This window comes from Dama dama, chromosome 13 (assembly GCF_033118175.1).
Source record: "Dama dama isolate Ldn47 chromosome 13, ASM3311817v1, whole genome shotgun sequence".
Taxonomy (NCBI): Eukaryota; Metazoa; Chordata; class Mammalia; order Artiodactyla; family Cervidae; genus Dama; species Dama dama.
Genome location: NC_083693.1, coordinates 64,104,302 through 64,123,276, shown reverse-complemented (window position 1 = coordinate 64,123,276; position 18,975 = coordinate 64,104,302). Strand labels below are relative to the sequence as shown.

General features: G+C 40.7%; 1 protein-coding gene across 3 annotated transcripts in view; it reads left to right on the top strand.

The window, feature by feature from the left end:
* Positions 1-11,157: 11,157 nt before the first annotated feature.
* The window catches only part of ATXN3 (ataxin 3), a 44,392-nt gene continuing 36,574 nt past the window's right edge, over positions 11,158-18,975 (top strand). For all 3 annotated transcript variants that reach the window (XM_061159313.1, XM_061159314.1, XM_061159315.1), the window contains exons 1-4: positions 11,158-11,239; positions 16,804-16,968; positions 17,197-17,241; positions 18,754-18,839. In XM_061159313.1, the coding sequence (XP_061015296.1) occupies positions 11,216-11,239; positions 16,804-16,968; positions 17,197-17,241; positions 18,754-18,839 (320 nt within the window). In that variant the 5' untranslated portion in view covers positions 11,158-11,215. The remainder of the gene's footprint in view (positions 11,240-16,803; positions 16,969-17,196; positions 17,242-18,753; positions 18,840-18,975) is intronic.

Here is an 18,975-nt window from a genome sequence, read left to right as displayed (position 1 = left end):
GACTGTCCCAGATGCTCGCTGCCCTCCGTCCATCAAATAGAGCCATCTTATGGTCTTGGGCCTATGACCACGAACCTGTCTACACTTCTCCTCCTATCCCTTCTCAAGGGGATCATTCTAGCTCACTTTCTTTAAAAAAAAGTTTATTTGTTAACGAAGGATAATTACTTTACAGAATTATGTTGGTTTCTAGCAAACACCTAGCTCACTTTTTATGTTCATCAATCATTGTCTTTCCAGGTCATCCACTTGCAGTGGCATATGCAGGACAAATTTTATGTTCAGTGTCACTGGTCCCAAAGCCCACTAAGTAGTAGACCATGCAATAGTAATATGAAATGCCTCTGGGACTAAGATTTGCCATTTATCTCTCGGGGATGGAAATCGCTTCCATCATGTTGAAAGTAAAAGTCTCTCAGTCATGTCCGACTCTTCAACCCCAGGGACTTTACAGTCCATGGAATTCTCCAGAATACTGGAGTGGGTAGCCTTTCCCTTCTCCAGGGGATCTTCCCAACCCAGGGATCAAACTCAGGTCTCCCGCATTGCAGATGGATTCTTACCAGCTGAGCCACAAGGGAAGTCCAAGAATACTAGAGTGGGTAGCCTATCCCTGCTCCAGTGGATCTTCCCAAGCCAGGAATCAAACCGGGGTCTCCTACATTGCAGGCGGATTCTTTACCAACTGAGCTGTCAGGGAAGTCCATCATGGTGATTGACTCCCACTCCGGGTTCTAAATGTACAGAATCCTTTTATCTGTCACTCCCACTGCCTTATCTGTAGAGTCTCTTTGAGAACTTGTATTAAGCAAGAGCCCATGAGGCAAGGTTCATCTTTTCTGGTCAGAGTAAAGACAGACAGAAATGCCTGCTGGCCCTGTTAGGGGAGTTCAAACAGTAATGGCTTATTAGCCCACAGCTGGCCACGGGCTAACGTCTTGGACCGAGAGTCAGCAATTACTTTTTTTATTGGTTCAGTGTTGTGTTGTTCTTCAGTCGCTAAGTCCGTGTCTGACTCTTTCCAACCCCCTGGGCTGCAGCACACGAGGGTTCCCTGTCCTTCACTATCTCCTGGTTGTTGAGTCACTCAGTCGTGTCTGACTCTTTGTGACGCCATGGCCTGCAACCCACCAGGCTTCCCTGTCCGTTACCAACTCCCGGAGCTTGCTCAAACCCACGTCCATTGAGTCGGTGATGCCATCCAACCATCTGATCCTCTGTTGTCCCCTTCTCCCACCTCAATCTTTCCCACCATCAGGGTCTTTTCCAGTTAGTCAGTTCTTCACATCAGGTGGCCAAAGTATTAGAGTTTCAGCTTCAGCAGGAGTCCTTCCATTGAATATTCAGGACTGATTTCCTTTAGGATTGACTGGTTGGATCTTCTTGCTGTCCAAGAGACTCTCAAGAGTCCTCTCCAACACCACAGTTCAAAAGTATCAATTCTTAGGTGTTCAGCCTTCTTTATGGTCCAACTCTCACAGCCATACATGACTGCTGGAAAATCATAGCTTTGTTAGACTTTTGTCAGCAAAGTAATGTCTCTGCCTTTTAATATGCTCTCTAGGTTTGTCATAGCTTTTCTTCCAAGGAGCAAGCATCTTTTAATTTCATGGCTGCAGTCACCATTTGTGGTGATTTTGGAGCCGCCAAAAATAAAGTCTGTCACTGTTGCCATTGTTTCCCCATCTATTTGCCATGAAGTGATGAGACCAGGTGCCATGATCTAAGTTTTTTGAATGCTGAGTTTTAAGCCAACTTTTTCACTCTCCTCTTTGACTTTCATTAAGAGGCTCTTTAGCTCCTCTTCACTTTACCTTCTCCAGGAGATCTTCCCAACCCAGGGATCGAACCCAGGTCTCTCACGCTGTAGGCAGATTCTTTACCATCTGAGCCACAAGGGAAGCCACTAACTCTTGGAGTTTGCTCAAATTCATATCTGTCCAGTCAGTGATGGTATGGTTAAATAACAGTCAGCTGTGCTGAGGGTTAAAATTGACACCTCTTAAGAAACTTACGACTGGTTGGAGAATAGATGACCCCTGGACTTCTCTAGAGATCTATATTGTCTAGTATTTTGTAGGTTAGTGCTTTCCAGGTTACATAATTTGGTTAAGGCACACATTGTTATTCCCATACTTGACTGGCTCAACTTTATAAAAAACAAGCAGCTAACTTGATCAGAATCACAAAAAGTTCCTGAGTGTTTTATTAAATAGGTCTTAAAGATCTGAATGCAAATAATGTTACTTAGGGGAGGTACAATGCGACGAAAACCACCGCCTTCTAGGAATAAGGTAATGTTGCTTACATTTATATGTCTAAGAACGATTTGCAGCAAACCACCTGGGGAATTTATTTCAAACATCTCATTTATTTACATCATAGTTTTCTAGATCTCTGATATTCAGACTGGAATCTGCTGTGTGTAATATTATACTCTATGAAAGCAGTGTATAATAGTTGTGTGACTTTTAACTTTGTGTCTGTTTCCTAACCCAGTGCCTCTAGTGAGTAAACTTTGAGAATTAGAATGTGTGTGATAACCAGTTTCTTAGGAGAGGCAGGAATCCAGTCTACATAATCCTTGCACAGTTGAGTGCTAAGATTAGAAACAGCTTCTTCCCAAACACAGCTACGCCCTTTTATTAGCAGTAATGTACTCTCTTTCTGGGATGTTGCCATGTCTTCTCAGATATTATATAGAATTTATTCATTATAGATTCATGTGCATACATATGTATTTCATCTTTAGATCCAAATTTTTACAGAAAATTGATGATTCAGCTGTGTTTCCATTGAATTAGTGCAGGTTCATTTTCCATTTGATGACTTCTAGTTCTATAAAGACGTCATCCTTTTCTGCCTTTTGGAAACTCTTTAAACACTATTTTTTAAACTGGGTCTTTGTTGTGCATGTGGGCCTTCTCTAGTTGTGCAAGCAGAGGCTACTCTTCATTGCGGTATACAGGCTGCTCCTTGTGGCTTCTTGTTACAGAGCACAGGCTCTTGGCACACAGGCTTCAGTAGTTGCAACACATGGGCTCAGTAGTTAGGTACACAGACTTAGTCGCTCTGCAGCATGTGGGATTTTCCCAAACCAGAGATCGAACCCGTGTACCCTGCATTGGCAAGCAGATTCTTAACTACTAGACCACGAGGGAAGCCCTGGAAACTTAAAAACTTAATAAGTCTTAAGTACCATAAATGTCAATGTCAATTTGGGGAAGGGTCTCTATGAGAGGCATTTCAATATAATAGAAAGATCTGGGCCTTTGGTATGAACCCGTGTTTGAATTCCAGCTTTATATGTAATACCTATTTGGTTTAAACTGTTTTCTTATCTGTAAAATAAGAGTAATAATTTTTCATGTTATATATTGGGCTGTGTGATGGCTCTGGTACCTAGTAGGCATTCTACAAGAGTAAGTTCCCTTCTCTCCATATCTTTTGTAGAGTCATTTAATTGATAGTCAGATCTACTGTGACATTATTCAGTATGGTTCTTAAAAAAATTTCTCATGTTTTCATTTCCTTTCTAAATTAGTTTTAAAAAATAGTTTTCAATAATTATAGCTTTAAAGAATTCTGCTTCTGACAATATTATTGTTATATTAGTTTTAACATTGTGAGCTGTGCTAAATCTAAAAATATTTTACATGTGTAAAAAGTTCTAAATCAATACTAGGAGGGTGAAAATGCTCAGCTTTTGCAGGTAGAATTAATACTGTCTCCATTCCTGTGATATATCAGATCACTGGTGGAACTTGAAGTAAAATTAATAAATTGACTTTAGTGCAATGTAATTTTCATACTCATCATTGTCATCTATGTAATCTTCATTAAGTAGATTTTAAGTAATATACTACATTCTGATGACAAATTTTAAAGAGGCTTATTATGCTTTTAAGATCTATCTCTTATATTTAGAGCTATCTTCCTGTTTCCGGTGTGATTTGAAAGATATTTCAAAAGTGGCTATATTTCAGGGGTTTTTTTTTTGTGTTTTTTTTTTTTATATAGCATTCATGATGAACTTACTTCAGGTTGTGCGTGACCACTGGGTACATGTACTTGTCCCTATGGGATTTGTCTTTGGATATTATCTAGACAGGAAGAATGATGAAAAGCTAACTGCCTTCCGGAACAAGAGTCTGTTATATAAAAGGTTGGTTTTTGTATTTTTTTAAACCAACAGTCAGCTTTTGGAAGTGTTCTTAATATCATTTGTGCCAAAAATAAAGAGAAGGGGTAATTCCCACTCCTCCAAGGATTTAGTGATACTATTTTGTAGTCTTGTTTGTTGTTCAGCCCTTACATAAAGCAGTATGATTACTTTTGCAGTGTAAACAAGTCTTTAGTTTCTGAACAGGCTATTTCAGATCTTTGAAAGTCTTTTATTTCAAGGTACATTTTAATGTAGAAACAGTTTTATACCATCTGATCAAAGCCTATTCTGTATGCAGCTTTAAAATATGTTACCATATACTGTCTTACTTAGTCCATGATGTAGCTGAAACCAACAGCACTAATGGCTTGAGGCGCTGGTCTCAACCAACACTCCTCAAGAGCTTTAGGCAGGATGGTTGGGTGATCAAATAGCAACTGGCAGCCACCTTGTCCCATTGTGTCTCTGGGGGTGGCTTATTTGGCAGCAGAGTTAGAGTTAGCATGGCAGGGTATCTGCCACTGGCGGTGATGCTGGGAAGGAGGAAGCTCACGGACAAGAGAATCGAGCAGCAGCCACAGGAGGTGTGTAGAGGAGGTTCATAGTTGGGGATTTCGAGAAAGATAAAATGAGCTAGAAAGAGTCTAAAACATTAAATGAACTCACTGAGAGGATAATTGCTTTCATATAGACTAATGAGAAATTACAGTTGTTAAAAAAAAAATTACAGTTGTTTAATCTGGAAAAATGAAATTGAAGAGGTGGTAAAAGGTTTAAAATCACAATAGAATGAATATTCTCAATCTAATAAAAATTTTTGAATGGGTCAGTTTAATACAATATAAAACACCAAATTCATATTCTCCTGACTTTCCCTTTTATTCTTTCATAAAAGTTTTCTTTACACTTTTGCTTCTCCTTTTTTTTTCTTTCTTTGCAGGGAATTGAAACCTAATGAAGAAGTCACCTGGAAATAATGGCTACAGCTGAATTACAGAATGTTCACATTTTTTAAATTATAAGAGAAATAAAGACACTCATTATTTAATCTGAAGAATTTAAAGTGTGCTCCTTTGTGTGCTGAAATAATCTCTCCTATTTCAATAACAGACATAGTGATTAAAAAATAGTCACCTAATCATAGCCCAACGTTTCAGAAATTTTTTCAAACCTTGTGCTTCAGAGGATCTCTAAAAAGATGGTAGGATTTTATTTGCTAAAAATCAATAAGCAAAAATATTAGTGACCTTGGGGTTAGCAAAGATTTCTTAAATATATGTAAAGCATGAGCCAGTTTTTAAAACCAAGACATACTTTATCAAAATTGAAAACTTTTGCTCTTTAAAAGACACTATTCAGGGACTTTCCTAGCAGTTCAGTGGTTAAGATTCTGTGATTCAAATGCAGGAGACATGGGTTCAATGCCTAGTCAGGGAACTAGGACCCCACATGCCATGCAGTGTGGCAAAATTTTTTTTAAAAAGACACTTAGGGGGAGAAGGGAGGTATGGAGATAGTAACATGGAAACATACATTACCTTATGTAAAATTCCTGAATTTTACATAATTTGCTGTGTGACTCGGGACTCAAGCCGGGGCTCAGTAACCACTAGAGAGGTGTGGAAGGGATGTTCAGGCGGGAGGCAACATGAGTGAACCTGTGGCTGATTCATGTTGATGTTTAGTAGAAACTAATGCAATACTGCAAAGTAATTATTCTTTAATTGAAAAAAAACACAAGATAGTGAAAATACAGTCACAGATTGGGAGAAACTTTGCAAAACATATACACAACAAAGAACTTATATCTAGAATAGGTAAAGAACTCATAAGAACCAAATTTTTAAAAAGCAAAAGATTTTTAACAGGTACTTCACTGAAAAAGGGATATGAGAATGGCAGATATGCATGTGAAAAGATGCTCAAAATCGGTAGTCATTAGGGAAGCACAAATAAAAACCACAGCAAGAAATCACTGCACATCTATCAGAATGGTTAAAATTAAGGAGACTGATCATACCAGGTGTGGAGCAACTGAACTCACTGCTGGTAGGAATGGAAAATATAGCTGCTAGGAGTTATGCCACTTTAGAAAACAGTTGAGCAGTTTCAAGATAAACATAAACCTACCATCTGACCCAGCCATTCTTTTCTGAGGTATTTACCCAGAAGAAATGCATACCTGCCAAAAGAAAACCTATATCCACACAAAGATGTCTACACGAATGTTCATAGCAGCTCTATTTGTAAAAGCCAAAAGTTACAGAGAACCCAAATGCCCATCAACCAAGGGATAAATTATGTTAATGGAATACTCTGCAATAAAAAGGGATGGTCTATTGATACAATATAGATGAATTTCTGAATGAAAAAGCTGACCAAAAGCACACACTTATACATAATGTTAGAAACTGCAGACTAATCTAGACAAAGCAGGTCAGCGGCTGCCAGGGAGTGGGCTCCAGGAAAGAGCTGGACAGGAGGATTATGTATGGGCATGAGGAAGTGGGTACAGTATGTTCATAGTCTTGATTGTGCTCATGGATTCTCTGTATACACACATGTCATCTGTTATATCCAGCTACCTCTTTTTGGAAAGCAAATTTTGTTTTTTGGTAAAATTGGATTTAGGGGAAGTGAAATAACAATGAAATGATAGTCTCTTGTCACTTATTCTTTTCAGAACTCAGGACATTTATGCTGACACATTTTAAAATGTCACACATTAGAAATTCTGTTAAACTATTTGGTTTGGGGTAACAAGATATAGGTCAGTTTTAAAAAGTCAGTGTTCAAGAGGATTTATCCATATGCAGTCTCGCTTGTTAACATGATTTCAAAGAAGTCGATTTAGAGAAAAGTTGAGCTGTCCAAGGTGACAGATGTTTCCTGGAAGAGCGTCTATCCCATCTCCTCTGTCTCCAGGAACTCTTTCTTGTTTTAACTCAGTAACCTCTCCCTCTACTACTGAGCTCTTCTAATACTTTGTACCCCCCAAAATGCTTGCATTTATTCACTACTTGGCACCAACCCTGATAAAAAGAGTAAGACTCCTCTGACCTTCAAAAGATGATCGTTCAGGAGCATATAACTTAGTCCTGTATATTGTAATGAGAGTTTTAAAGCAGGCAGGTGCCAGGTACAGTGGTGGCCTGCCAATGCAAGGAGATGCAGGAGATCCGGGTTCAATCCCTGGGTGGGGAAGATCCCCTGGAGAAGGAAATGGCAATCCACTCCAGTATTCTTGCCTGGAGAATCCCATAGACAGAGAATCCTGGTAGGCTACAGGCCATAGGGTTGCAAAGAGTCAGACATAACTGAGCATGCAATGCACCTGCCATTTACAGAATATTAGTGAAAACATATGGTCAAACCAACTATTATGATACTGTATAAAAGGTACCACATAGGATATAGGCACACACAAGAGCTCAGAACAGGGACAGGGAATTCTTCATTAGTTGAAGAGGAGGGAACACTTCCTGGAGAGTGTGTGTGATCTCTCAATTTTGATGAACAATGTGAGTTATCTTATGAAGGTCAAATTTGGGATATGCCAAATATTGAGTAGAGTTATCAGACAGGAAATGTAACAAATCTAATATCCAAATCACACAAGGCTTTAGTGGCAAAGCCAACCCCACAACTTGAATTCTGACTTCCAGGCACTGATCTTTTCATTTTATGCTGCTTGCTATTAATCACATGCTCAATATGTAGGGAAAGCCTAACGAAATAATTATTAGTAATTCAGCATTACTAAATATTGCCAGGTACTGTTCTATATGCTAAGGATTTGAACAAATCTATACAGTCATTTGGGAAAGTTTATTAATACATTCCAGTAAGGAATTAATCTGGCTTCCCAGGTGGTGCTAGTGGTAAAGAAACCTCCCAATGCAGGAGACATAAGAAACGTGGGTTTGATCCCTGGGTTGGGAAGATCCCCTGGAGGAGAGCATGGCAACCCACTCCAGTATTCTTGCCTGGAGAATCCCATGGACAGGCTACAGTCCATAGGGTCGCAGAGTCAGATATGACTGAAAAGGACTGAGCACACACACACAAGCAATTCATTCCGGAAGAGTTGAATCATGATCCTCCAAAACTCAAATCCATCCAGAACCAAAGACATTATTTGGAAATAGAGTCGTTGCCAATATATTTAGTTAAGGATATCTACTCGAAATTACCTTGGATTAGAGGGGAACCTAAATTCAATGATCAGTGTTTTATAAGAGGAGAGGTCACAAAGAGACACAGAAAGAAGAAGGCCATGTAAAGACAGAGGCAGAAATTGGAGTTAGGTTGTCAGAAGCTAAGGAACACCAGGAGCTTCCAGGCGCTGAAACAAGCAAGAAAGGACTTGTCATTAGAGGCTTCAGAAAGAGCAGGGCCCTGCTGACACCTTGGGTTCAGCTTTCTGGCCACAAGGACAAAGAGAATAAATTTTTGTTTTAAGTCACCAAGTTTGTGGTAATTTGCTACAAAATAGGAAATGAACACAACTACATATTTTTCTGAATTAGTAATACATTAATTAACTCAAAAATCAAGACTAGGAACTTCCCTAGTGGTCCAGCAGCTAAGACTCTGTGCTCCTAATGCAGGGGGCCCAGGTTTGATCCCTGGTCTAGGAATTAGATCCCACAGGCCACAACTGAATGTCCCACAGGCCACAACCAAGACCAGGTACAGTCAAGTAAACAAATATTTTAAAAAATCAAGACCAAAATTGCATACAATAAAATACAGTTGTATACAATACAATACATCCCACTCTTACCACCATTTGCCTAGACCCTTTCGCACTCAAACATGTAACCTCTGAGTTTTCTGTATATTCTTCCAGAGTTCTATAATGCATATACATGAAAAAATAAAAACAAAACATGTTTCTCTACACAGACATACATTTTCTTTAAAAAAAAAAAAAAAACAGAAAAACCTGTTTGCATATTCTTTTTCACCATGATTTGTTTCCCCAGCTAGGCTACAATTTCTAAAGAACACTATTTCCAATACAAGACTGTGGACTGTACATGCAGAGACACTTGACAAATGATAACCAAATCCTTCACTTGAGCACCTGGTCCTCAAGAGGAGTTTCATTTCCTTCCCTCCCATTGCCCCTTGGACATGGACTCACCAAGGTCACCAATGGTCTCTGTAGCAACACAATTTAGTGGGCTCTTATAAGTTCCTATGCTGCTGGACTTCTGGACAGCAAATGACACTAACTGCTCTTTGAAACATTTCCTTTCTAGGTCTTCCATAACATTACACCCTCCTGCTTTCCTCCCTCCTTAGCTATTCCTTTTCTACCCTTAGGGCTCTGCTAAATCCGCTTCCCAGTTTCTTCCTTTCCCCCAAGATGATTATATTCACTTTTGTGGTTTCAGTTCCCTTTTTTTATGCCAACAACTCCCCATTCTACAGCCAAACAACATATCTATCCATCCATCCACCTCAACACTGAATATCTCATAGATATTTCACATTCAACCAATATCTGCAAAGCATAAATTCTTTGTCTTTTTCTCTTCCCCAAAGATTCTCCTCCCAATTATTCCCCACCTCAGTGAATATCCTTCCTGCCACAGTGGCTACCTAGGGCAGAAACCCAGAAGTCTGACACTAACACTTCTCTCTCTCTCATTCCCCACTCTCCCACCAAGTTTGGTTGAGTCTCCCTACTTGGTGGCTTAGATGGTAAAGAATTTGCCTACAATACTGGAGACATGGGGTTCAAGTCCTGGGTCTAGAAGATCCCCTGAAGAAGGGAATGGCTACCCATGCCAATAGTCTTGCCTGGAGGATTCCATGGACAGAGGAGCCTGACAGGCTACAGTGCATGGGTTACAAAGGGTGGGACACTTTCATATTTTCAGTCTCACTTGCTAATTATCTCTCAAAATGGTCTCTCTCTATCACTAAGTTATGATGCTAGTCCAAACACTGTCACCTCTCCCAGGATTCCTCTGACAGTAATGGCTCTCTGCTTTGGCCAAACTGGATCATTCTAAAACACAAATCTGAGTCTGTCTCACCTCCTTGTAAAATCTTTTTATAGCTCCCCATTGACTGTAAAAAGCATACCTTCCTAGGGCTTCCTTGGTGGTCTAGTGGTTAAGACTCCATGCTTCCAATGTAGGGGACTTGGGTTCAATCCCTCACCTGGGAACCAAGGTCCTACATGCCTGTGATGCCAAGGAGAAGATTAAAAAAAAAAAGCACACCTTCCTTAACCTGGTTTCAGGGTACAAGACCTGCTCTTATCCTGCTCCTTCAGCTTCCCCCACCACTATATTGGGCTTTTCACCTCCCTCAATTTTATGCTTCCACTTCAGGGCCAGAACACTTACATCTAGTAACAAGGTGTCTGGACTTTCTAGTTGTGCTGTACTTTCTTCATGACTCACTTTCCCCGTGTGTAAAATAGGGATAATAATGCCTACATCAAACTTTGCTGTATTAAATTTCTTAACATATGCAAAGCACTTCGAAGAGTGCCCACCTGGCAGTAAGTCCTATGTAAATAATAACTCTCATTTTCACACACGTGGTCGGTATTGAGAGATGCAATGAGAATTTCTGTGGGGGAGGAGAAAGACATTAAATTACCGTAAGCAAATATGATAAAAAGACAATACAAATACAAAGTAAAAGTAGAAAACAAAAAGAACATAGAACCTCAGTGATCCTTATTCAAAACAAATCCCCAGAAGCTTAAGAATCCATCACAATGAGTGGGAAGGGGAGATGATCCTCCATACGGCAGGCGGCGCTGCAGCACTCCCCAGCTTGCGGGGATAACCCAGGGATGCTAGGATGCGCTACGAAGGTCACGTGCCCCTCATTTACCGCCCAGCGTTCACGCCTCGTCGCTCCACGTGACTCGCATTCTCGTGGATGATTGGTCTACGTGAGGCACGTGGGCAGGGCGGACCGTGGTGGGGCGGGGCGGGGCGGGGGCGGAGAGGTGGGGCCGGGGGCGGAGCTGGAGGGGGGTGGTTCGGCGCGGGGGCCGTTGGCTCCAGACAAATAAACATGGAGTCCATCTTCCACGAAAAAGTGAGTGTCCACGTTCGGTGGGGAGCTGTCCGCGGCGTGGTGGCGGGCGTGGGGCGCGGCAACACCGCCTCCAGGGGAGCTGGGTGGGGCCCGAGAGGCCCCCATCCAGATCTCGCCGGCGGGAGGAGCTCCCCCACGAGGGGAGCTTCACCGATGTCCCCATTGCACCCCAAGGCCCGTGCCCGAGGATCCGGAGGAGACCCGGTCCGGGGATATTTAGGAAGCCGGGAGGGGATAAGGGCCGGGCCGGGGGCGCCTCCGGGCACGAGAGAGGGGATGGCTTCAGCGCTTCCCCTCCACTTTCCGTGGGATTTCTTCTCCTGTCTCCCTCTCTCCGTCTCCCCGCATCCTAGCTAATCACCTCTTGGACATTTCCCTCTATCCTTCCCAACTTCACCCGACTCTGCCAGTCCTGGTCCTTGGAAGAATTAACTTTTCCTTCTCTGGTCTCCTCAGTTCTATATTGGAATCTCCCATACCCTTAGATCCTTGTCCTGCACTGGGTCCGTAAGCCTCCCGAGGCTGGGACCTTGGCTCGTCCCATGGAGGGCGTGACACTTCAGCGAAGTGAAGTAGGAAACCCGGCGCGCCTCTGCACTGGGAAGTCGTCACAGGAGTTTCTGTTACGAGATGTTTGGGTTTCGTTTCTTTCGGTAGTGGCATCTTTCCGGATCAGGAGGCCAGCTTTCTTGTTAGGTATTGAGGATGGGCAGGAATAATGTTGTTGTTGTCTGCCTAGCCCATTGTGCTTTGATTCTTCCATGACTATGCACTTGAAGATTAATGTTTGTGGCATGTGGATAAACTCGTCTTTTTTCGCATACAATTACCATTTCATTTGAGTGTGAATGAAACCTTCCTCAGGTCGGCTTAAACAGGTATCTTATTTCATAGTAGTTTCATGTTTGGAACGAGTTGCTGCTGAGGCTGTTATTTAGTAGGAGCAAAGAGGTTTTGTTTTGTTAAATACTTATATATCCATTTTAAAATGCACACACAGCAATCAAAGCAATAAGAGACAAAGGAAGTGCAGTATAAATTCAAACAAATTGTTATGGAATGCTTTTCTTTATAGAAAACATTTCAGAAAGTTTTTGTTTTGTTTTGGTGGATGAGGAAGGACTCAGTGTTTGGTTATCACTAATCTTTTCAGTTGACTGATGTATATGAATCTTGGACAAGAAATTTAATTTCTTGGCTAAGGAGATTGGATGAAAAGAACCTTGAGTGGACATATTTTTATGACTAATTTCAGAAGCTTTGGTGTAGAACCAGATGTTTCCCACTGAAAACTTAAAATTTTTCCACATCACTTTTTGAGGACCATGCAGTGTTTTTTTGTTTGTTTTTTTTTTTAAAACAATATTGATTGGTACCTCGTCTGGTTAGATTGCAGTGGAGGTAACTGCTTAATTATGATATCAGAAGAAGTTGGACACTAGCCTAATGATAATCCACTAAACTTAGAGAAGTCACCCTGAATTATCAGCCTGAATATAGGCTTAAAGACTCTTCAAGAACACATTTACCCTCATCACCTTACATGTACTTAGCAAATGAAGACTCTTCAAGTTCTTCAGGCATAGTTCAGAGGTAGGGAAAGCACCTATAACTATAGGACCTGTTGCCCATCTTCTACAGAGGCCATTTTGGGGATGTTTGAGCTCAATATGACATTTTCCAGAGCACTCCCTTCCCCTGCTCCTCATATAGAGCCAGAGAACCAACTGTGGCCGATAGGAATCTGTGCATGTAGGGATGTCTACCTGCAGAGAACTTTGTAGTCACTTCCTCTTGGAATTCTGATTTCCCCATTTTCAGAGTTGTCACTTTGAGTGCCCTTTAGTAAGTTGAAATGTAGACTCAAGAGTTGTTTATTGATATGTTCCCAGTATCTGGCACATAGTAGGTGCTCAATAAAAATCTAAATGAATCAAGAGTGTTCCTTGAGCATCTAAGATGATATGGTGCTGTTTATCTAAACAGTTTTTCTTTCTTTCTTTCTTTCTTTTTTTTAATTTATTCATTTGGCTGTGTAGGGTCTTGCAGCACATGGGCTCTTTTTTGTTGCTCCTCATAGTACATGGACTTCCTTGCCCTGGGGCATGTAGGATCTTACTTCCCCAACCAGGGATTGAACCCACATCCTCTGCATTGCAAGGCAGATTCTTAACCACTGGGCCACCAGGGAAGTCCTAAACAGTTTTTCTGTAAATATTTTAGACTTTCCAAGTCATTTATGTTCTCACATATTCGTGTGTGTGTGTGTGTATCTGTATGCTTTCCCAACCATCTAAAAATGTGAAAATCATTTCTTAGCTACTGGTGCAGAGTGAATATGGCCCAAGGGTTAGAGTTTGCCAGTTCCTAACTTAAACCCTAATGCTACATGGCCACCTAGTACTGGTTTTTTGTTGTTGTTTGGAATTTTTTTTGGCCGGGGGGGTGGTGTCTGGTACCTGCTTTCTGTCTTTATCACTTCTATTGCTGACTGCTCTCGGTGAGGTTATTTTTGTGCCATCTGAATTGATACTTTTATGCATTTACAACTGAGAATGATAACCGAACTTGTTGGGATTGCATTTAAAATTAGTGAAAATACTGGAAAGATGCTGAGCTTTGACTTTATGACATTCATGATGTTTTTGTTGTGTGTGTGAGAGACTGCTCTTTCCTAACCATCTTCAGGCTATTTGAGGTTTAAGAATCACCAAGTTCCAAATAAGTGGCTTAAGGAAGTGTTAATAGTACAAACTCTGCCTGGGTTTGAATACCACCTCTGCTGTTTGTAGTATCTGGTCAGTGAATTAGGTAGCTCTTGAAGTGAAATAGCATATCTTAATAGAGACTTTTTTGTTATTTGAATTTTTTATTAAGGATAACACATGTAGGAGCACAGCTCAATGAATTCTCATGAAGTGGACACGTGTGTAAATAATATTTACATCAAGTAATAGAACATTTACCTGCATCCTGTAAGCCCCCTATGTCCTCTTCCAGGATACCAAGGCTCCCTCCACCCCTGCAAGGGTAACCTCTACCCTGATTTATAACATCATTGGTTAATCAGTTTTGTCTGTTTTGAGATTTTGTAAATGGAATCATATAGAGTATACTCTTTTGAGTCAGTCTGGTGTTTAACACTGATTGAGTTACCCATTTTTTTGCAGGTAGTTGTGGTTAACTCATTGTTATATCATATTGTTATGTAGTTAACTCCTTGTTATATAGTATGTTGTTATATAGTATTTCTTTGTGGCTATAACATAATTTAGCCATTCTCCTGGGAGGAGCCTTTGAGTAATTTGCAGTTTGGTAGCCAATATAATAGGGCTTCCTTGATGGCTCAGATGGTAAGGAATCTGCCTGCAATGCAGGTAGACCCAGGTTCCATCCCTGGGTCAGGAAGATCCCCTGGAACCAACCCACTCCAGTATTCTTGCCTGGAGAGTTCCACAGACTGAGGAGTCTCGGAGGCTACAATCCATGGGCTTACAAAGAATCCGGTTGTAACTGAGCAACTCACTGTTACACAGTATGTTGTTGTATAGTATTTCTTTGTGAATATAGCACATTTTAGCCATTCTACTGTGAGGAGCATTTGCATTTGGGTAGTTGTCTTTTGATGTACATCTGTATGCATTTCTGTTGCTTATGGTATGTACCTAATGGTGGAATTGCTAGATCATAGGGTTGGTAGATGTTAAGTTGTAGTAGATACTCCAGATAGTTTTCCAAAGTGGTTATACTAATTTATACTTTTGTCAGTAGTATGGAACAGTTTTGATGTCTCTAATCCTCTCCAACATTTTAGTCATTCTGGAGTGTGTAGTAATAACATACTGTTAACGTTAATATGCATTCCTCTCATAGTTAAAATGAAGGTGAGCCCCCTTTTGTGTTTTTTAATCCATTGGCTATCCTCTTGTGAGTACTTGCTTGTCTTGCCCATTTTTCAGTAGAATATAAGTAGGACATCTGTTCAGTTCAGTTCAGTCACTCAGTTGTGTCCGACTCTTTGTGACCCCATGGACTGCAGCACACCAGGCCTCCCTGTCCATCATCAACTCCCGGAGCTCGCTCAAACTCATGTCCATTGAGTCAGTGATGCCATCCAACCATATCATCCTCTGTCGTCCCCTTCTCCTCCCGTCTTCAATCTTTCCTAGCATCAGGTCTTTCCCTCCAACCTACATGTTATTCGGTGGGAGGTGCTTTCTAGTAGTAGAAATACAGTAGAAGAAAAAAGAGGTGCAGACAAGTCCTCTCTCACCATCGTAGCTATGATTTGAGGGGTAGATAGTGCCTTCTTTAAGTTCAAGCTGTTTATTCAGTACCAAAATAAGAAGATAAACTTGTCTCAGCCACCTAGCTCACACTCAGACTGTCTCAATGCTGCATTCCTGAATTTTGTTCCCAGAAAACTAAATCAGGAAAAAGATGTGTCTTGCATGGTGTTGGTCTTTGGGGTCAGATCTGTTGTGTGACATAGCTCAGAATAAATTGCAGGATGTCAGACAGGCTGGGTTAAAGAATAGACTTTTCTAGGGAAATGGATAACTTAGAGCATCAGGGTTTTTAGCAGGAGAAGGTATTCTCCCAACTGTCATTATCCCTTGGAGTCCAACCTGGCGCTGGGTGCACGGGGAAGGACCGCATCCACCCATGAGTCTCCCTTCTTATAGGGAAACAGGAGAGCAGCATTGTTGAGGGGAGAAGGGTGATACTCAGGCTACTTAGTTGAGGGTAGCCTGGGTTTAGGTTTGGGTGCCAGTTGTGTGAGAAAGCCAGTTGCCAGTGCCCGAAGACCCTGGGGCTTGTGGAAATTTGAATTCTTCCCACCCCCATAACAGGAAGCCAGTGATCCCATGGAGACCTGAGCTTGGATGCAGTCTCGTTGCTGCCTTGTCTAGAAGTGAGCTCCAAGCATGATTTTCTGAGCAAGGGATTTTCTGAGCAGTGTGTGCCTTATCTTTCTTTAAGAGAACCTCATTTTTTTGTAGCTACAAGTCTCCATAAACATGGGACAGAATTTGTCTTACTGTGTCAGTTCTTGAGATTCATCTGTTCATGGATTTGAAATTCCATGAATGAACATTTAAATGTACTCATTAAATGAAGTACATAAACATCCCATGAACGAACATTTAAATCTTATTGAAAGAACAAATGTTCTAGGGATTAAATGTTCTTTTCAGCATTAGTAATTTACCATGGAATCTCCAAAAGTGAATTTATTTTAGCTACTGAAAGTGAGGGAGGCTAAATGTTTATTGTAATTTTTAGTAAAATATAAGATTTGATATAGATGATGTTTGTTTAATATAAATCATTGTTTTTGACCATATAATTGATCATATAATTGTAGTTACATTAGTGGTAGAGTTATAAAATAAATGTTGGCAAGTGGAAATGCCCATACCTGGGTTATTCATGGTTTCTAAAGCTAAAACTGTTTGGTTTGGCTGTGTTAAGAAGTTAATGATTACATATCTCTTTGGAGAAGATATTGTACAAATCTGTTTTACAAATCACATTTGAATTTTTTCTTTTGGAAATATTAGCAAGAAGGCTCACTTTGTGCTCAACATTGCTTGAATAACCTACTGCAAGGAGAATACTTCAGCCCTGTGGAATTATCTTCAATTGCACATCAGCTAGATGAGGAAGAGAGGATGAGAATGGCAGAAGGAGGAGTTACTAGTGAAGACTATCGCACATTTTTGCAGGTACCGATTTTAAACTCACTAAATCATGCTTCTTAAAAAATGTGGGTACTGTTTAGAAAGGGATGAGCTTCTCTTCCAATGGGGATCTGACTTGTTAATTATAACTCAGCTCTCGGCTTTGTAGATGGGAATGCACAAGATGTTATTTTAAATACACACACTAATGACACTTTACTCTTCTCTCCCGACCCTTAATGCCCGCCCCAACCACCTCTCCAAATTCAACAGCAGCCTTCTGGAAATATGGATGACAGTGGCTTTTTCTCTATTCAAGTAAGTAGTCACAAGCATGTGCTAAGTGTTGTTTATATCCCAGGCTCTGAGTTCAGGGTGTGCTTTTCACAGACTTTCATAGTCACTTTATTGATGTGACCGTCAGAAGTTCCTCCAGTACATTGAGTATAAGAGTATACGATTATCCTTTAGAATACTAGTTTTCTATATAGATAAACATGAAAATTAGGACAGTAGATTCTTCATTTTAGAGAAGGCCTTCCTTTTTCAAAGGAGGTTGGTAATTTGAATCTGTGAGCTAATAATTGTAATTCCAGTAAGTCACAGTATTTCAAAGGCTTCCCTCATGGATCAGCAGCAGAGAATCTGCCTGCCAATGAAGGAGACGCAGGTTTGCTCCCTGGGTCAGGAAGATCTCCTGGAGAAGGAAATGACAACCCACTCCAGTATTCTTGCCTGGGAAATCCCATGGACAGAGGGGAACCCTTTGCTAACCTTGCATTTAAATCAGCCTACCAGGATTGGATTCCTTCATTATGGTCTGTGGCTTTCGTCTTTTCCCTTTTTTGGAACTTATCGCTCCCCTTGAATTCTGTGGGTGAATATATATATGATACTCGCGAGACTGATTCTTTCATGTGTGGATCTTTCATTCCATTCCTAATACCTGTGAGGTGTATCCAGAGTTCTTTAGAACCTCTCTTGGGGGACCTGCAGATATCTCTGTATGTGTTCCCCTGTTCCGTCCTCCTGGACTCCTCGGTCACCAGCATTTCCAGCCAGGGCTTCACTGTGGATGGTTACAGGTAACAGCTGCTATTACCTGCTGTTACAGGTAACGGGCCCAGAGCAGGGGCCTGAATGGGCTCAGCGCTTGCCATTTCCTGTTTGTGCAGTGGGCACAGATCATTCACTTTTTGTCTATACTCATGCCTGCTTCACTTGCTGCTTTGTTGGATACCTTGGAGGGTAGGTGGTGAATTTTCAAAAATTTTCCTTTTTTTTCCTCCTCAGTTTGAAATAATCAGGTGTATCTTTTGGTTTCCTACAAATCACAAACCCACGATAAAAGAAGTTTAGACTTGATGAAAACTTCAGTTTAAATCCTCAGAAATAACTCATTTTAATAGATGTAAAATTATCATTATTCCGTATAGTAAGTTGACTGTCAGTTTGCTAAAGCAGGACTCATAGTAGCCAAATGAATGCAATGGACTTGCTTTAAGAGTAGCACTAACTGGATGGAATATACATCTAGATTTTGGAGGCAGTTCTATCTAGGAAATGTATGGTTCTCATACAATTCCAGAAACTTGGTGTAAAAGGTACTCTTTTAAATGTTATGTCTATATTGTTATATATGGATATTTGATGTATATAGTGATATATCCACATGCACACACACACACACATACACACATGCATGTGCACTTTAAAACCTGTAGCCTACTGGGGAAATTTATCTATGAACTAAAATTGTTTCTACAACTAACATGCCTTAACACTACTTATTTGGAATTTAAAAAAAACAAATTTTTTTTTTTTTTACAGGTTATAAGCAATGCCTTGAAAGTTTGGGGTTTAGAGCTAATCCTGTTTAACAGTCCAGAGTACCAGAGGCTCAGGATTGATCCCATGTAAGATTATTTTGCTTTTCCTATATTTGATTTTTAAATTTATACTTTCTTAAAGGGGAAAAATAAGTCTGGCCTGCTTTTGTTGTGATAGTCCCCATTTTATCCCCTCAGGTGTTCCTGGTTTGCCTTTCGGGGC